Source organism: Ahaetulla prasina, chromosome 1 (assembly GCF_028640845.1).
Source record: "Ahaetulla prasina isolate Xishuangbanna chromosome 1, ASM2864084v1, whole genome shotgun sequence".
In the NCBI taxonomy this organism is placed as follows: Eukaryota; Metazoa; Chordata; class Lepidosauria; order Squamata; family Colubridae; genus Ahaetulla; species Ahaetulla prasina.
In genome coordinates, this window is record NC_080539.1 from 181,015,630 (window position 1) to 181,036,132 (window position 20,503).

Sequence of the window (20,503 nt, forward strand, 5' to 3'; positions counted from 1 at the left end):
TTGGTTCAGGGCTTCAGATTAAAAGACATAAAAGTACCATGGAATGGTGATGGCCCACAACATGTATTGGGAACTCCTTGTGAAAAAGCAATTGTTCAATTAGGGAAACCTTATTCTATAGAATAAGGATGTGGTCAAACAAGAGATACAAGACTGAACATCAACATCTTAGGAATCAGCGAACTAAAATGGACAGGAATGAGTGAATTTAATTCAGATGAATGTCAGGTATACTACTGCGGGTAAGAATCCCTCGGAAGAAATGGAGTAGTCTTCATAGTTAATAAAAGAATAGGAAAAGCAATACTGGGATACAATCCCCAAAATGACAGAATGATCTCAGTTCAGATCCAAGGCAAACCATTCAACATCACAGTAGTCCAAGTCTATGCCACAACCACTGGTGCTGAAGAGGCGAAGTTGACCCATTCTATGAAGACCAACAACACCTTCTAGAATTAACACCAAAAAATGATGTCCTTATCATCATGGGGGATTGGAATGCTAAAGTAGGAAGTCAAAAGATAACCAGAATAACAGGCAAGTTTGGTCTTAAGAGTACAAAATGAAGCAGGGCACAGGCTGATACAATTTTGTCAAGAGAATATGATGGTCATAGCAAACACTCTTTTCCAACAACCCAAGAGACGTCTCTACACATGGACATCACCAGACGGTCAACACAGAAATCAGATTGATAATGTGCTCTACAACCAAAGATGGAGAAGCTATATACAGTCAGTAAAAACAAGACCAGGAGCTGACTGTGGCTCAGATCATGAGCTTCTCCTTGCAAAATTTAGGCTTAAATTGAAGAAAGTAGAGAAAAGCACTAGGCCATTCAGGTATGAATTAAATCATATCCCTGATAAATATACAGTAGAGGTGACAAATAGATTTAAGGAATTAGATCTGATAGACAGAGTGCCTGAAGAACTATGGATGGAGGTTCACAACATTTTACAAGAGGTAGCAACTAAAACCATCCCAAAGAAAAAGAAATGCAAGAAAGCAAAATGGCTGTCTGAGGAAGCCTTACAAATAGCTAAGGAAAGAAGGGAAGCGAAAGGCAAGGGAAAAAGAGAAAAATACACCCAATTAAATGCAGAATTCTAGAGAATAGCTAGAAGTGATAATGCCTTCTTAAATGAACAGTGCAAAGAAATAGAAGAAAACAATAGAATAGGGAGGACCAGAGATCTCTTCAAGAAAACTGGCGATATGAAGGGAACGTTTCATGCAAAGATGGGCATGATAAAGGACCAAAATGGCAGGGATCTAACAAAGGCAGAAGAAAGGCAAAATTACCCAGAAGAACTATACAAGAATGAGCTTAACATCCCTGATAACCACAGTGGGGTGGCCACTGACCTCAAGCCAGACATCCTAGAATGTGAAGTCAAATGGGCCTTAGGAAATCTGAGCAACAACAAAGCTATTGGAGGAGACAGTATTCCAGCTGAGCTACTCAAAATCTTAAAAGACGATGCAGTAAAAGTGCTACACTCAATATGCCAGCAAATTTGGAAAACTCAATTCCACAGGATTGGAAAAAGTCAGTTTACATTCCAATTCCAAAGAAGGGCAATGCCAAAGAATGTTCAAACTCATTTCATGTTAGCAAAGTTATGTTCAAAATCCTACAAGCTAAGCTCCAGCAGTATGTGGACTGAGAACTACCAGAAATGCAGGCAGGATTTCAAAGAGGCAGAGGAACTAGAGATCAAATTGCCAACATACAAAGGATCATAGAGAAAGCTAGAGTGTTCCAGAAAAAACATCTACTTCTGCTACATTGACTATGCTAAAGCCTTTATTTTATTTATTTATTATTATTTATTTTATTTATTATATTTGTATACCGCCCATCTCCCGAAGGACTCAGGGCGGTTCACAGCCAATAAAACAACAGAAAATATTTAATACATATAAAACAGCAAAAAGAATAGAAAATTAATTCAATTGATGGCCTAAAACTTTTAAATACAAATTTAAAACCCCGTTTAAAACCCCTGATTTAAAACCCCAATTTAAAACTACGTTCACGCTAGTCCTGCTCTTCGAAACAGCAACATCTTCAGCTCGCGGTGGAAGGACCTGAGGTCGGGGAGTTGACGAAGCCCCAGAGGCAGCTCGTTCCAGAGGGTAGGAGCCCCCACAGAGAAGGCCCTCCCCCTGGAGGTCGCCAGCCGACATTGTTTAGCTGACGGTATCCGAAGGAGGCCCTCTCTGTGAGAGCGCACTGGTCGGTGAGAGGCTAATGGTGGCAGTAGGCGGTCCCGTAAATATCCTGGCCCTAAGCCATGGAGCGCTTTAAAGGTGATAACAAGTACCTTGAAGTGAACCCGGAAGACCACCGGGAGCCAGTGCAGATTACGCAGGAGGGGTGTTACATGGGAGCCACAGGAGCTCCCTCTATCACCCGCGCAGCCGCATTCTGGATCAGTTGGAATCTCCGGGTACCCTTCAAGGGGAGGCCCATGTAGAGAGCATTACAGTAGTCCAGGCGGGATGTAACAAGGGCATGAGCGACCATGCATAAGGAAGCCCGATCCAGAAAGGGGCGTAACTGGCGTATCAGGTGAACCTGATGAAAAGCTCCCCTGGTGACGGCCATCATATGATCTTCTAAAGACAGCCGTGCATCCAGGAGGCCGCCCAGATTGCGAGCTCTTTCCGTGGGGGCCAATAGCTTTGATTGTGTGGATCACAACAAATTGTGGCAAGTTCTCAAAGAGATGGGAGTACCAGACCATCTTATTTGTCTCTTGAGAAACCTATATGTGGGTCAAGAAGCAACAATGAGAACTGGACAAAGAACCACTGATTGGTTCAAAATTGAGAAAGGAGTTCGGCAAGGCTGTATACTGTCGCCCTGCCTATTTAACTTATATGCAGAGCACATTGTGAGAAAGGCGGGGCTAGATGAATCAAAAATTGGAATTAAGATTGCCGGAAGAAATATCAACAACCTCAGATATGCAGATGATACCACTCTAATGGCAGAAAGTGAAGAGGAACTAAAGAGCCTTCTGATGCAGGTGAAGAAGGAGAGTGCAAAAGTTGGCTTGAAACTCAACATTAAGAAAACTAAGATCATGGCATCCAGCCCTCTCAATTTCTGGCAAACAGATTGGAAAGAAATGGAGGTAGTGACAGATTTTATTTTCCTGGGCTCCAAGATTACCGCAGACGGGGACTACAGCCTAGAAATTAAAAGACATTTGCTCCTGGGGAGGAAAGCTATGGCAAATCTAGACAGCATATTAAAAAGCAGAGATATCACCCTGCCAACAGAAGTCCATATAGTCAAGGCTATGGTTTTCCCAATTGCAATGTATGGTTGTGAAAGTTGGACCATAAGAAAGGCTGAGTGTCAAAGAATTGAAGCCTTTGAACTCTGGTGCTGGAGAAGACTCCTGCGAGTCCCTTGGACTGCAAGGCGATCAAACCGGTCAGTCCTAGAGGAGATCAACTCTGATTGCTCTTTAGAAGGCCAGATCCTGAAGATTAAACTGAAGTACTTTGGACACTTAATGAGAAGGAAAGACTCACTGGAGAAGAACCTAATGTTAGGAACAATTGAGGGCAAAAGAAGAAGGGGACAGCAGAGAATGAGATGGCTGGATGGAGTCACTAAAGCAGTTGGCGTAAGCTTAAATAAGAATAAATAAGAAACAATGATCCATAAATAAAAATCTTACTTCCTTTACATCTATTCTGGATGTACATAAAAAGAGAATGGCACGTACTAAAATTAATCTCTGATTAATAGGATTCTTCCTTCTAAATCAAGATTTGTAATTTTGTCCATTGTAGAAGACAACTAATCATACTTTAAATATTGAATGAAATATGTAATCTCTAGCTCTATGAAACCTACATATCATGGGCCAATAAATAAACAATAAAAGAAAATCAAAAACAATTTTGTGGTTTCATTACAAAGGAGAACTGGATTAATTCACTGTAAATCATCATCCCTAACATTCTTATTGTCAGAACGAAGAAAACGAAGTTCTAAATTATCTACATATGCTAACTTTACTATAAATGTAATTATTTTATTGTTAAGCATAAACAAAAGTAGAAAAACTATTATAAAATATACATAGCATTTTGTATTTATTGCCTTATTTATCATTGAAGGGACCTCCTTACTACTTTATTCAATCTTGTAACACATTGTACCCTTTGCAACATCAGATCATAAATACATATTAATCAAACCTTTCCTTTACTATTGCCTAGCCATAAACATTGTGAGATGTAGAAACAGAATTATACTCACATCATACTTTGCAATTCTAGAATAAAGTTTGTTGATCTCCCAGTCCCTCTTCCACTGCTAGATGGAACAGCTGACATTGGGCTGGTCCAGTACTGCTCATCTAAGTACAACAGACAAAGGACAACACATGAAATGTAGCAAATGAACCCCACAAAGGTATTTGAACATATCAAACCTAACTGTGCTCCAAAAATTTGCAATACTTTCTTCACCATGTGAAAATTTTTCAGGACACATTTTATCAGACAGGTAGGCAAAAATAATACATACTAATAAATATTATTAAAGTGACTTCAATTCAGGCTTTATTTTGACTATTTATTAATATGGAAGTTGAATTATATTAGCTATACCATTGTACAATAATTACTGTGACTGAGATATAATTCAACTACCCTTAAATTTTGATCCCTTTTTGACATTAATATTAGATAAAATGTTAAATCAAATGTGTTAAGGATATATACATGCATTATTAACTTTAAAAATATATTATAAAATGCATCTTTTTTTCTGAATTTTTGAATTCTGAACTGTTTGTAGTCCAAATATCTGAAATAAATACTAATCAGTAACGATTTTCTGAGTTCTTCCAATATGAGATGTCAGAACTGAATTGGGATTTTCAGTGGTATCCATTTGTGAAGTTTAAGAGATGATCCTTTCAACATTGTTTGGTGGCAAATACAGACATTACGCAATCTGCAATCTTGAAAAACAATTCAGAGGAATACACCTTGAACAAGCACAACTCTTCTTGATCCCTTATAAGATATTTTTCACTCTTCTTATTCAACCTGAAAAGGTATTGCTACTGAGTGGATCCCTTAAAGCAAAAGTAATCTTTTTTCAGCCTCAAGTGTTTTTCTAGTTTCACTTTTTGACCGAATTCAGAAAAGCAAATAATATATGCTTAGTACTGAATAAAAGTAAAACAAAATCCTACTAATCAGTCTGTAAAACTTTACAGAACTTGCAAATTTCTGAATCCAAAAGTAAAACCTTGAGGAAACAAGATATATAACAAAGAGTACATTAGATAGGTCAGGCTCAATCAATCACCAAAATTTTGTAAGAATATTGGGAGATGGATGGATGGATGGAGAGAGAGAGAGAGAGAGGGAGATTTGTCATATGAGAATATGATTTTTTTTCTGTGTGTGTATGTGTATGTTATCTTTAAATATAATTTGTTATCTTTAAATATAATTTGGGGTTTCCTTAGAAAACATCTAGGAACACTACAGCTGCATTACAAATTTACTTCTGTCCTTCTGAATTGTTTCAGAAAATACATCTTAAAATTATTATATCCTACTCTAAGTATATTCTAGATAAGGGGTCTCCAACCTTAGTAACTTTAAGGTTTGTGGACTTCAACTTCCAGAGTTCCTCAGCCAGCAAAGCTGGCTGAGGAACTCTGGGAGTTTAAGTCCACAAGCCTTAAAGTTATTAAGGTTGGAGACCCCTGTTCTAGATAGACAGATAGAAAGACAGACAGATACAGATAGATAGATAGATAGATAGATAGATAGATAGATAGATAGATAGATAGATAGATAGATAGATATAAAAATATCCCCCCCCCCATATAAAATCAGAAAGGGTGATCCTGAGGTTTTTCTTAAAAACTGTCATCTTCAGGCGTCATGGCAATTGATTTCAAACTCACTTTTTCCCCTGCCTCCATTGGTTTTTAGAGGGGCTGAAGAAGAAAGGTTCTAATTCCTACATCCCCCTTCCCAAGCTGATGAGTGTCAGCACTCACAATATTTTTGTTCAGTTTTAAATACCTGAAGAGGGTTTATGTGTGGTGTGGCACCATTATTTCTATTCTTCCGAGCAGGACTGGCTTAATAGGGTTTTTAAACATGGATTTTATTGGGGTTTATTTTATATTTTGTATTGTATTTTAAATTTAGGCTTTTAGAATAAGTTTTTTAAATAGTGTTTTTATTGGAATGTATTGTATTATTTTATCTGCCTGTTCACCGCCCTGAGTCCTTCGGGAGAAGGGCGGTATAAAAATTAAATACACACACACACACACACACACAATAATAATAATAATAATAATAATTATTATTATTATTATTATTATTATTATTATTATTATTATTATTATTATTATTATTATTATTATTATTATTAACTTATCCTTCAGTGCATCCCTAACAAGTTTAAACTCTTCCCTTGGGATGGGTATTTTTCTTTTAACACAGAAGATGGGTAATCATTTTAAAATGAACACCTTGGACTTTGGAAGCTTAACTGGCCATTCAAAGCAATCTATATTTCTACATGGGTATAAGGCTACAAACACAAACCTCCATTAATAACACCTCAGAAAAGCTATTTTCCAAGTCATTCTGCACTTTCCATGTTCAAATTGGGTAAAACAAACCATTCTCAAAGAGTTATCCCAAATTAAGGGTAAAACTTGAAAATCTCCAGCCACTTTATTTTAAAAGTGCTGCTGGGTATTCACTGCTGTTCATATAATATCAAGTGTATCACAAATTGCAAGGTTGGAAAGTACTTTGAAAATCATCTAATCCAAGTCCGTATTCAGTTTGGAAATATACTACTACAGTATCTCTAATACCTCCAGAAAAGAATAGTCCAGCATCTTTTGATACAGTCTGTGTCACTGCTAAATTCTTACCATTAGTAAGATTAAACTTAACATTCAACTACAATCAACTTCCTTGTAATTTACAACTATTGTTTCTTCTCCCGTCTTCTGGAACAAATTTTAAAGGCTCATCCAACACTTGAAGACCTCTATCCTGTTTCTCCAGAGTCATCTTCTCTCCAGACTAAACATAGAAAACACCTCCAAACATTCCTTCATGTTTTTCTTTTCAGACCTCTTATCATCTTGTCTGCTTTTTCACGGTTATGCTCCAGTTAACCCTTGTCTTCCTAAAATGTGATGCCCAGAATAGGATACAATATTTTAGATATGGTCAGACTACCAGAGAGGTGAAAAAACATTTCTTGACGAGGACCCAGGACCTGGATTGACGAAGACATTTTGTCAATCCAGGTCCTGGGTCCTCAGTTTAGTGATCGAAGTGCTAAGCGACTGAACTGCCATAAAAAATGTTGCAAACTATTACAGTTGTAACACAACTATCTGTGTAGGAGTGCATTTCCCATGTTAGAACTTCATGATGCTAATTTATATTCACCTTGAAATCCAAGGCAACCAATTTTTTTTCACCTATGACTGAGTATGGATCTTTCCCCACAGTACATTATCTACTCAAGCCTATGATGTTTTCTATCCAGTGTAGGACTTTCCATTTTCTCTACCAAAATTCATGTTGCTGATTTCTACCCGTTCTAACCACTTGCCATACAATTGAGTAACAGGAAAACAAATTTCCCATGCAACCTCTAATCTTGAACTACTTTTAGTGTACAGTACTACTGTGGCTGAAACAGTATTAAAGGAAAACTACTATAGTCCTTCACTCAATATAACACCTGAACAAAGCAACTGCACACTTCTTCAAATATGGAGGGATAGATAGGAGGGAGGGGTGGCCGAGTCGGAAACTGCACAAGCCCCTTGTGAATGGGGGTAGAATTCTCTCAATGCTTTGTTAAAAAAAAAAAAAAAACAGCTGGGGTTATCTCGGAGATCGTGATCTTCTTGGTCATCCAGATGGAACCTTCAGGAGAGGATTGGCTTCACCTCTGTCTCGAGAAGGAAAGCCCTCCCTTTCAGTCTTTAGGTTTGCTTTTTGGAAATGCTGGTGTTTCCCAGCTCCATTTTGAGGGCCGAGAACAGAAAAACGAGTAATTAAAAAACAGGAGCCACCGCTGCCGCAGTTGGAGGCTGTAAGCAAGAAGACACCTCCACCCATAAGCCCCACGTGGCCGCCGGAGCCAGTGGCGCGGCGAAGCAGATGAGGACGGCGGGCGTCAGGACAGACACTCCCCACCCCCATCCCGTATCCGAGCCAGCAAGCTGGCTAGCAAATTGGCGAAGATCCCCGGCCTGCACGTGACCTTTCCCGGCCCAACAGGGCCACATGTTCGCTTGTCATGCATGCTTATTCGGCATTTAATTCCATCTTTTCGTTCATAAACCAGAGCCGCCGCTATCCCGGCGTTTCTCAATCTAAAGGGATCCGGACAGAACGGGGTGGGCTCGGTCCTGTTCTGAAAGGAAGCGCGGGCCCCTTCGGGACTTTCCCCGGGTTCTGGGGGGGAAGGGGGGGCTCCGTTGTATCCCCGCCTCCGCGCACGCGGCCGCCTGGGCGGGCAGAAGCTCCCGCAACAGTACCTGAGCAGCCCTTTCGGCAGCAGCGGCGTCTCAGCGGGCGGGAAGAGCCATGGCGGCGCTTCCTGCGCGAGTCGCGGCGAAAGACGCGTCGCCTCTGATTCGTGGACCAGGCCGACAAACTGGCCACGCCAGGAGGCGCGCTTTCGGTCGAGAAGGAGATTCCCTTCGGCTTTTCCCTGGACGGTTTTTTGGACGATTTTATTTTATTTCATTTCGTGACCAGCGACTTCATTATTGCCCCAAAGCAAGAGGAGTTCATGCACTACAACAAAGCAGGGAAAGTTTTGCTTCCGTTTTGGTCAAAGTTTTCATTACTTGCCAAGATAGCGTGGCCCGAGCGTGGGAAGTTTCATTCCCAAACTGTGAAAAAATACGAAGTGTTTTATTGAGATGCGGAAAACATTTCATCAGACCACCCTGTACCGTTAAAAATAATTACTTCCCCCAGCCAAGATTTGTTAGACGGTTTAGATAATTAACTTGTTGCACATCAAAGTCACATCCTATGCATGTCTTATTTCCTTTCTTCCGACGTTAAAAAACTCTGGCAAAAGCAGAAGCACTCAAATCAATTTTCTCCAATAAATCCGACTAACATGAAACTCAAAACCTACTGTAATATTCAATGGGTCAATGTACTGCAGTTGCTCTTTCTTTGAATCTAAATGCAGCTGCATGCCATATCCTGCAAAGTGAATTCAGATGTTCAGATGGAATAAGAGATTATTTCAACATGCTTTAGTTTATGCTTGAACCGTTAGATGAAAATAATATTTTATTAACACTATTTAAAACTAGTAATTATAAAGTTCTAGATAAATCTATCTGATATTTTGGGAATTCTTCTGAAGTCTGTTCATAAAAAATAGTTTAAAAGGAAATAAAACATTGCATAAAAAGAGGTTTATTCATAGCGCTCTATATGAAAGCTATCACACTCAGCAATTTAATATGTCATTTTGGACACCTCATGATAGTTTCAACTCCAGTTCAAAATATCATTTTGATACTGTGAGTTAAACTAAATTTGACGGTTTCTAGAATATAATCTTCCCTAACTATACTTAACAAAATCATATTTCTAAAAATAAACTTCTAAATGTTCATATGAATCCATACTAGTTGTGATACAGAACATAAGTACTACACTGCTTTTAACACTGCATTCCAGTCAATCTTCATTCCTAATGATGTCCTAGACATATTTCTGTGCTGTAATTTTTTTGGCAAAAATTTAAAACCGACTTTTCATTATTACCAAGACCAAATACTCTTCCTAGCCCAAACTGGTTTACAAATTCATGTTTACAGAGAATAATGTTAACAGCCTTATGTTTAAATAAAATGATGTTTGGCAAAAGTACTTTAGATTATGTATCCACAATTTATGTGGTTGTAATAATGCTTTTGTTCAAAGTTGAGAATATTAATTTATATGAACTTTGTCAGCTTGGAAGTAACATCAAATAGACATATGATAGTAATAAAACTCATGTTAGGAAAGAGTTGCATTTTTGTCCAATTCACTTTTTTTAAAAAAATTACCATATTAAAATTAAACCTTTTTTCCCCAAATCTCAAACTTAAGTTGTTTGGACTTAAATGCTTTGAAATTTTTTATAAGAACTTAAACCTTGTGTCAGCAGATGATTCTCTTTTTTATGAAAGTAGCCTCTTCTTTTTAGACTTAAAAAAAAAACTGAGAAAAAGTTGTGTCTGCTTTAAGAATTAATCTGATGAAAACCTGAAAAAAGCTACTTTAATCAATAGCAAAGAAATCCTCTGCTCATACAAGATCTAAAGCACTTCAATAGAGAATCATTTTACGAAGTGCACAGTCATAAATAATATCCCAGCTACTTATATGCTACCCTTATCAATGGATAGTCAATAATTTTCTACAATGATTCTGTTTCTTCTTGGTCCTTTATTAAGGGTTGGATTCTATTCTAGATTCCTGTTTTTCAAAGTCAGAGTAAAAGAAACCCAGCAAACTCAGTTTGCAAATAACAGTAGTAAAAACAAATAGTCATTGTTTGTTATGCAGTAATGCTTAAACATATATTGATACAATGTTTTTATAGTATTACTGTATTCTTTTACTCTGCTTTTATATCAACAACTGATGGTGCAAAAATGTAACTACACTAAAGAAATTATGTGATATGGACTTAGAGACATTAATTGTCAATTGCAAACCATTTGATTCTCCATGAGAGTTTTTCTCATTCATTCTATTTGCAAGGTATATTCCTCCACAAGCTTGCATAAACAATGCATTACAAATTCTAGCTGACCAGATTATGTGGCTGAAGAGAGATACCCAAACTCCTCATTGTGTTAGGAGATTTCAACAGTGCTAATTTAAGCCAAGAGCTACCAAGATACTCTCCACATGTCAACTGTCTTACTAGAGGCAAGAATACTTTAGACCAGTGATCTGTGGGCCACCGGTGGTCCATGAGAAAATTTTGGGGGTCCCCAGAAAAATTATTTGCATTTTTATATTGCACTAAATACTATTTATATTTTTTTAAATTCATATTAGTGGTCCGCGAGATTTAAAATTATGAATTTAGTGGTCCCTGAGGCCCGAAAGGTTGGTGACCCCTGCTTTAGACCACAGCTGCACAACATTAAAAGATGCTTATCAGGCTTTATCATGGGCAGCTGTGGGACACTGTTCATTGTATGATTTACCTTGTACCTGTTCAGAGACAAAAGCTTAAAACCAACAATGAAATCAGTGAAGTCTTGGACTGAGGAGGCAAAGTTAAAGCTATAGGCTTGCCTTGATTGCAAAGATTGGGACGTTTCTGAAGATACCTCTGCAGACCTCTACAGGTGAACTCACAGATATTGTAACATGATATGTTAGTTTTTGTGAAAACCTATGTGTGGCAACCAGAAACCTGCGAATACACAGTATCAACAAGCCTTGGTTCAGCACAATAATAACAAGCTAAATCCAAGCAGCTACGACATGCCAAAGAGGAAGCCTACAGGAAAGGAGATAGAATGCTATACAATCAGGCCAGAAATGTATTAACAAGGGAGGTCAGCAACAGAAAGAAGCTACTCTGAAAAGCTGAGGAATCAGCTTTCAACAAAGGAACCAGCAAATGTGTGGAAGCTTCTTAAAAATATCACTGGTTACAGCAAACCACCTTTCCATGCTGAAGGGAATCGACAACTAGTAGATGACCCAAATGTGCTTTACTGTAGGTTTGAGAGGAAACCACTGTCAACTATCACCACCATTTCCATCTCGGATACATCAACAACAGGCAACACCCACACACACACAACTGACCCCATCCCTTTGGGCTCCCCACATCTGGTGATGACAAAAAAAGATGTGTTATATCTATTTCACACAAAAAAAAAGCCTGTAAAAGCACCAGACCCAGACAAGATAACTCCTTTCTTGAAAGCTTGTGCTGACCAATTGGGCACCATCTTCACCCACATCTTTAATGAATCACTAGAGGTGTGTTATGTTCCTTCTTGCTTCAAATGCTCTATATCATCCCAGTGCCGAAGAAACCCTCCATCAAGGAGCTGAACAACTAAGACCAGTTGCTCTGACATCAGTAGTTATGAAAACCATTAAAAGGTTAGTGCTGACCCACCTGAAAATCATCATGGATCTACTGTTAGACGCCTTGCAATTTGTCTATTGAGCAAACAGATCAGTAGATTTCAGCTCAGCATTCAATACCATCATTCCAGATATTCTTTTAACTAAACAGATTCAGCTAGCTGTGCCACCAGATAACACAGTATCAACGACCTTCAAGTTTCTAGGTACTATAATATCTCAAGACTTAAAATAGACACCTAACATCAAAAATGTCATTAAAAAACCACAACAAAGTATGTTCTTCCTGCACCAACTCAGAAAGCTCAGACTGCCCAAGGACTCTGTATTGATATAGAGGAAATTATTGAAAATAATTTAAATTATCTATAAAGGAAATATTGAGACTGTCATTTGCTGCATATAACTGTCTGGTTTGCCACTGCAACCAAACAAGACAGACGCAGACTTCAATGGATAGTTAGAATTGCAGAAAAAACAATTGCTACCAACCTGCCTTCCATTGAGAACTTGTATATTGCACGAGCCAAAAAGAGGAATGTGAAAATAGCTACATAGCCATCACATCCTGGATATAAATTGTTCCAACTTCTTCCCTCAAGACAACCCTTTAAGGCACTGCACACCAAAACAATTAGGCACAAGGACAGTTTTTCCCCCATGCCATCACTGCTAAACAACTGGTTCCCACAACACTGTCAAAGTACCTAGTAGGACTGTATTGCTATTATCCATCTCATCTTTTCTATTACCTATTCCTTATCTTCTTATGACTATAACTTTTACTTGTATCTTACGATTTATATTAATTGTTTTATTTAGTATCCTAGTATGATTTATGTTGATTGCTTATTTAGTATCCGATAACTATCACTGAGTGTTCTATCTTATGATTTATGATGAATGTATATTATAATTATAATTATAATCATGATTTATCACTTGTTCCTTTTATGAACACTGACAATATATGCACCAGAGACAAATTCCTTGTGTGTCCAACCATACTTGACCAATAAAGAATTCTACTCTACTCTAATACAGAAAGTTTATAGTTTATCAAATCAGTACAGACTTTGTCATAACAGATAGATGGACATGGTGGAAAAACACTAGTCTTTTATCCAGTAGTAGCTGAAGCCCTGACTAAGAGATTCTTTCTGTGCTCATAAAGGTTGAATCTATTACTTTTGATACATTGAAGGGATAGGCCTTCTTGTCCCAGAATATACATAAAAGTAATAATTAGCTCACCGATAGTATTCTGCCTGGAAACTTGCTATTTTTTGCTTTCTATTTTTTATGCAAATATTATGACTGTGCCACAGTTTAGTTTAAAGGCAAAAAAGGTGTATTTTAGCAAATAGGCACAAATATGCCATCTCTCTGCAGCCCCTTAAACCAAACATTTTTTTCCTCAAGATTTTTTGCAAATGACAGTCATAAAATCCCAGAAAAGGCATGGCTGCTTTAAGGAGCTACAAAAACTGCTATGTTTGTATCTCTGCATGCTCTGAAACACCTTGCTTATTGGGAGAGCCACAGATACGACCTTGGATAAACAATGCAGCCACGTGTACAAAAACATGTTTTAAACGTGGGAGAAAAGAAATTCAGGTTAAGAAGGAAGGGAAAACATTGTTACACTTTCAAGATACTATTACTTTAGTTTGATACCCAGCAGGGGTATCAAACTTGATTTCATTGAAGGCCTCATCTGTGTTGTGTTTAACCTCAGAGGGGTGGGTGGCCAGGGGGCGTGCCCAGCTTGACAGCACTGTCTCCATTTTCACTGGCAGAGAGCTGCAGGAAGCCATCGGCTGAAAACGAAGCCCAGGAGGGCCACGCATGGCCTCCCTGGGCTCTGTTTTTGCTGGCAGAGGGCTGCAGGTGCCATCATGGCCGAAAACAGAGCCTCCATTTTACTGGCAGAGGCACTGTGGACCGGTTCTTTGCTGTTTCAAGGGCGGCCACCTGGGCCAGATCTAAGCACCCCATGGACCTTTGAGTTTGACACCCCTGGTCTACAGGTAATCCTCGCATAATAGTAATTGGGACTGGAAGTCAAAAAAGCTGAAGTCATATGACTGAACCACTTAAGCAATGAACATTCCAGCATTTCTGGTTGCCATCATTAGGCAAATCACCATGGATCGTTAAAGAGGGATTATCATGTGGTTGCTGTTTGTGAATTCCTGCCATTTTCCCCATTGACTTTGCCTGTAGGAAGCAAGTAAAGAAGGTCCCAAATGGCAATAACTGAGGGATGCTGCAATGTTGTAATTGCGAGGCAGGCATTATATGACACAGAGAGACTGCAATGGACATATTTACAGGACCAGCCATAAGTACTTACTCATAAGCTTGAACAGTTGCTGTACAAGTGATCGTTAAAAGAGGACTACCTGAAATATCAGTGAAGTAGAATTCTAACATTCATGTCCTGCCTGGTCTACCTTGAAAGACTGTTAGCTTATCAGTCAGAAGTGTTACAAGCAATAGCCAGTAGTGCAGGCAGTCCCCAGATTAATGATGTCCACACATACTACAAACACCATTACTAAAAATGGTGGACGGTATTCTCCTAGCCAGCAAACCATTCAAGCCATGCAATGTTTTTTATGACCGGCTAAAGCTGTGCATTTTTTAAATACATCATGTTTTCAGTAGTTCATTAGCTCAAGGAAAAACAATGACCATTTGCCATTTTTAAAAATAGGCAGTCTGTTTGCAAGTACAAGTTCCAACTTGCATAGAAATTTGATCTAAAGACAGACTTACGAATGGATCTCAATCTTCACCAGGGGACTGGCTATAGCCTCAGGTTCTTTCCACTTTTCTCAAAATGTCTATACCAATTTTCTGATCTCCTTCCATCTAGCACGTAGTTGCTCATATTGAAACCAAGTATAATTTTTCCCTTCCTCTCTTAATACTTGCAGAGATTTTAACTGCAAATTACCTCTTTCAGTATACAAAAGATCTTTATATGTAATCATTTCCTGATTCTGTTCTATGTTTATATTTTCTACTGTATGTCTAGGACATGCCCATATAGGAACCTTATAATTTAGTTTATAAGAGTATTTTTTCCAAACACGCAGAAGGGCATTTCTTAGCACATGATTTTTAAAGGCCTTATCCACTTTTTTGTCATAAATTAAATATGCATGCCATCCATATAACAAATCATAACCTTCTATATTCAAAATTCTGTCCTCTGTTAAATTAAACCAATCACTTATTGCAGAGAGAGCAGCTGCTTCATAATATAATTTAAAATTAGGCATTTTTAAACCTCCCCTTTCCCGAGAATCTTGAATTATTTTCATTTTAACCCTAGCTTTTTTACCTTCCCATATAAATTTGTTAATTCCTTCTGCCATTCCTCAAGATTCTTATCTTTCTTAATTATTGGTATCATCTGAAAGAGGAATAAAAATCTAGGTAAAACATTCATTTTAATAGCAGCAATTCTCCCAGCAAAGGTCATTGCAATTTTTTCCAAACAATCAACTCCTTCTGAACTTTTTGCCATAAAACCTCATAGTTATTCTTATACAATTTCACATTTGATGACGTAATATAAACCCCTAAGTACTTAACCTTCTTTACAATTTCAAATCCTGTTACTTCCTCTAGTTTTTCTTTCTGTTGTCTGGCCATATTTTTATTATCACTTTTGTCTTTTCTGATTTACCTTAAACCCTGAGACATTCCCATATTGATCAATTATTTCCAACAAAGATTTACTAGAATTTATAGGGTTTGTTAAAGTAATCACCAAATCATCTGCAAAAGCTCTTAACTTATATTCATACTGTCTAACTCTAATTCCTCTATCTCCTTTACTTCGTATTTTATCCAATAATGGTTCTAGAGTTAAAATAAACAATAATGGTGATAAAGGACATCCCTGTCTTGTTCCTTTCGCAATCTTAAAAGGTTCTGTTAAGCTACCATTGATTATAATCTGTGCTGTTTACTCTCCATAAATTGCCCTAATTATTCTTAAAAAACCATCTCCAAATTGCATCTTTTCTATTAATTTAAATAAAAAATCCCAATGCAATCGATCAAAAGCTTTCTCTGCATCGAGAAAATAAATGCTGCTGGAATAAAATTTTTCTTTTCTAAGTACTCCAGTAAATTAACAATCTGCCTAACATTATTCCTCATCTGTCTCCCTTTTATAAATCCAGATTGATCATTATGAATTCTTCGCTGCAGAATCAACATTAATCTATTAGCTATTATTTTAACAAAATCTTATAATCATTATTTAAAAGTGAGATTGGCCTATAATTCCCAGGTTTAGAACAATCCTGTTCCTCTTTGGTATCAATGAAATAAAAGAGGTTCTCCATGAGGGGAATTCTCCTAGTTGTATCTGATTAAATAATTCCTTAAGTGGACCTAACATCTCATCCTGTAAATTCCTATAATAACTAACTGTGAGCCCATCTGTACCAGGAGTTTTCCCATTTTAATTGTTTAATTACCAAAATAATTTCTTCCGAGGTTATAGGCCGATTCAATTCATCCGTTTGTTCTAAAGTTAAATTTTTAACCTTATATTCCTTCAAATAATTATCAATATCCCTATTCAATATATTATCTTTAAGATATAAATTTGTATAATATTCTAAAAAGCTTTTTAATTTTATCCTGTTGATATCTCTCTTACCTTTGTATTCTATTTTTCTATAGTACGTTGTTTTTGTCTTTTCCTTAAAGTGTATGCTAACCACCTACCAGGTCTATTTGCATTACAAAAGTATTATGTTTGGCATATTGTATATTTGTTGCCACCTGATCAGCCATTATCATATTAAATTGATTCTGTAGTAACTTTATTGCATCTTTAAGTTTTTGATCATGTGGATTATGTATTAATAATTGTTGTTTCTTATAAATTTCCTCTTCTAAATACCTACGCTGTCTTTGTTGCTTATTTCTCTGTCTATTATTAAGATATATTAATACACCTCTCATAAAAGCTTTACTGCAGTCCCAAACCATTTCTATCGATGTTTCATTATTCAAATTATAATCAAAAAATTCTTTCATCTGCTTTTTACATTGATTTACATTATCCTGATATCTAAACAAATTTTCATTTAATCTCCAAGTTCTTCTACCCTCTTTTCCATATTGCAATTCCATCCAAACAGGACTATGATCAGACAAACATCTTGGAAATATCTTAGTTTTCTTCACCCTAAAAAGCAAAAAGCAAAAAGCAAAAAGCAAGGCACAGAGCTCACAACCAACGAATCTGATGCTAAAATTCACCTCTGGGAACACTGATTGGGGGTATTCTGAGAGGCCAATCCACCTGCCAATCAGCTTTTTTCTTATTTTCCTCCCCAAAAACTAAGGCGGGTCTTATACTCCAGTGCATCTTATACTGAAAAATACGGTAAGAGAAACCAGTTAAGTCTAAGCTAAGAACATAAACTTTATAATAGGGAATATTCAATATGTTGAATTTGCGGGTTAGGTATGCGCCATTTGTAGAAAAACTTTTAAGTTCTTTCATTTTGAGTTTGAGCTAATTTTAAACTATCATAGGACATCAATTATTTTAAGAATTAGGAAATGTATTTTCTTATATTAACTACTTGTGTATAAAGAGAGTTCTTATTTATTCCTTTTGAGTAATTAATGTTTCTGTACTAGGGAGCCTAAATATTTTATTAAATAAGTATTATAGTATTTATTTATAGTAAATATTTATAGTAAATATTGCTTGCATGGCAAGCAACCAGAGAAAATGGTGGAGATCGGCTGCGCATGCGTTTAAATATTTTCGGGGAGGGCTTATTTTTAGGGGAGGGTTTATTTTAGCACATGCGTGTTAAAGCCAGAAAACCCTGATTGGGCTTATTATCTGGAGAGGTCTTATTTTTGGGAAAATGGGGTATTTCTAGAGTTCTTCACAATCATTTTGGATTTTTATATCACAGAATGGTTTATTATTATCTGCAATCCTAGCCCAGTTCTTAGACAGGATCACCAGGTACAATTCCAAATTGATGGAGACTATTTTTTAGTTTTATCATAGTTTGCTGAGATGACTTACTTGGAAATTGTAGCTTCTGATCACCCAAGTCAGAGTCAATAAAAAAGAAAGGGATTTGGTAAAGGACTGTATGATAAGGTGGGCACAAAATTTTCAGGAGCCAATATTATTGGAAACTTGGGAAAACATTTGGGTTAGAAATGTTAAGTTTATGCAGGCACAGAATTTAAGGGAAAATTTTTATAAAATGTTTTATAGATGGCATTTAGATCCTAAGAAACTATCGTGTATGTATCCAGATATGCAAGCAAAATGTTGGAGATGTAATTGTGGATGACGCTACATATTTTCATATTTGGTGGACTTGTAAGGATATTAAGGCTTTTTGGATAAAAATTTGATGGATTATACAAAATGTTTTGAAAAAGAAGATAAAGTTCCTGCCGCAATTTTTTCTGCTGGGAATTATTATGGACTGTACAGTAATTGAGACTAAATTGATTTTAAATCTAATAACAGCGGCAAGATTACTGATCGGACAGTATTGGAAGAAAAAAGAAATACCTACAATAGAAGTATGGATATTGAAAGTTGCCAATTTGGCTGAGATGGCAAAAATCTCAGCCTTTTTGAAAGACAATACGCAAGAAAGATACTTAAAGGAATGGAAAAAATGGATTGACTATATTCAAAGTAAATATCAGACTAAGAGTTATCAGACTGCCTTTGAATGATTAGGATGTATTATTTCTGATTGTTTTGGGGGAGGTTAGGAACTGATGAGAATTGTAGGAGTATAATTGAGTTGGGAGGGGAAAATTTTTAGCATATGTTTGTTTTATTTTTAACTATACCTTGTGTTTGTTCCAGGAAGTCGGGGGGAGGGGATTTTTGAAGGGAGGGGAGGGAGGTGGGGTAAAGTGGGGGAAAGTTTCGTGAAACTTTTTCAATAAAAAAATAAAAATAAAAATAAAAAAGAGATGTGGAACGTTATGAAATCAAACTATTTTTGTCTATATCTATATAAAATATTTTAAGATAAAGAATATCTTGTAATACCAAGTAATCCTGATTTGTATCATTCTTTCAGTAAAAGAGATTTTTAAAAAAACTTTAGAGTGAAATACTATAATATACATGCCACTTGATAATACATGTATTAAAGGTAGATGTTCATACACAAATATTAGCAACCAAATTTTACAAAAATATACAAGTAGCAGAAAAAGTTAAATGTTTATTGAAAACAAAATCCATTTAGAAGAAATAAATAAAAGGTATTACAACTTATTCTTTGATTCATAATTTAATATTGCTAGGATTAAGTAGATACTACTGAAATAAGCCATTGACTGAAAACCGTCAGCTCAGATACTATCTGAACTTTATATTTAAAATTTTGTCTATAATAACTGTGATACAATTCCGTACCACAATGTCAGTATTTTCTATTTTATTTATTTCAGCTATCTGTATGGCACCAACATTCTTAGCAGCTCACAGATGGTTCACAGAAATTCAGTCAAAACAAAATATTATAGCGTGGTTAAAGTGATCAAACAAGATGTAATATAAAATACTAAAATACTAAATTGAAAACAATATGTAAAAACCCATGTAAACAAATACATTTGAGTCTTTAAGCTATAATAAAAAGGGTCTTCCTTTAATTTCAAGGGCAATTTGTTCCACAACCTGAATTCTACCATGGAAGAAACAACATTAACTATAGATTCAGATATATCTGAGGAACACACAAATGGTAAACTATTGATAATCTCTGAGCGCAGAACAGATTCTGTGAGGTTAGACAGTTCTGCAAATATCTTGTTCCTAAGCCTTGTACAGCTTTATTCACCTGGATATAATTTACCTCCCCGGTGAACCTCAGTCTTCCATACAACAAGAAGGAAGGAGGCAGCACTGTCCCTTTTTCAGTCCTTTTCTGTATGGATTAAATTCAAAATATTTGAATTTAAAGTCCTTGTAGAAAGGGCAGAACAAAAGCATTATAAAATAAATTATTAATAATCTTTTAAAAGGTTCCTTAAGGCTCAAGGAACTTCTAAGGTGAGTAAAATGAGAACCTAAGTTGTTGATAGCAGTATGCTGACTCTATAAACTGCTTAGAGAGGGCTGTAAAAAGCAATATATAAGTCTAAGTGCTATTGCTATTGCTACAGCTATTAAATTTGGTATTACAGTTGGCATTCATCTCAAGCCTTTTGATAGTTCTTTTGGGTAGATCTCAAAATGTGCATACTTATAAAATACTTGCCCATTATCTGA

General features: G+C 36.6%; 2 protein-coding genes across 9 annotated transcripts in view; one reads left to right on the top strand and one right to left on the bottom strand.

Moving 5' to 3' along the window:
• SUPT3H (SPT3 homolog, SAGA and STAGA complex component) overlaps window positions 1–8,711 on the bottom strand; it is a 291,243-nt gene extending 282,532 nt beyond the window's left edge. For 4 of the 5 annotated variants that reach the window (XM_058183513.1, XM_058183548.1, XM_058183522.1 and 1 more), the window contains exons 1-2: window positions 8,589–8,711; window positions 4,292–4,391 (exon numbers count right to left, since the gene is read on the bottom strand). In XM_058183513.1, coding sequence (XP_058039496.1) covers window positions 4,292–4,368 — 77 coding nt within the window. In that variant the 5' untranslated portion in view covers window positions 4,369–4,391; window positions 8,589–8,711. Of the gene's footprint in view, window positions 1–4,291; window positions 4,392–8,588 lie in introns of those variants that run through there. The other variant, XM_058183539.1, reaches the window with a different exon arrangement.
• RUNX2 (RUNX family transcription factor 2) overlaps window positions 1–20,503 on the top strand; it is a 257,072-nt gene that overhangs the window by 28,788 nt on the left and 207,781 nt on the right. The window lies entirely within an intron of this gene.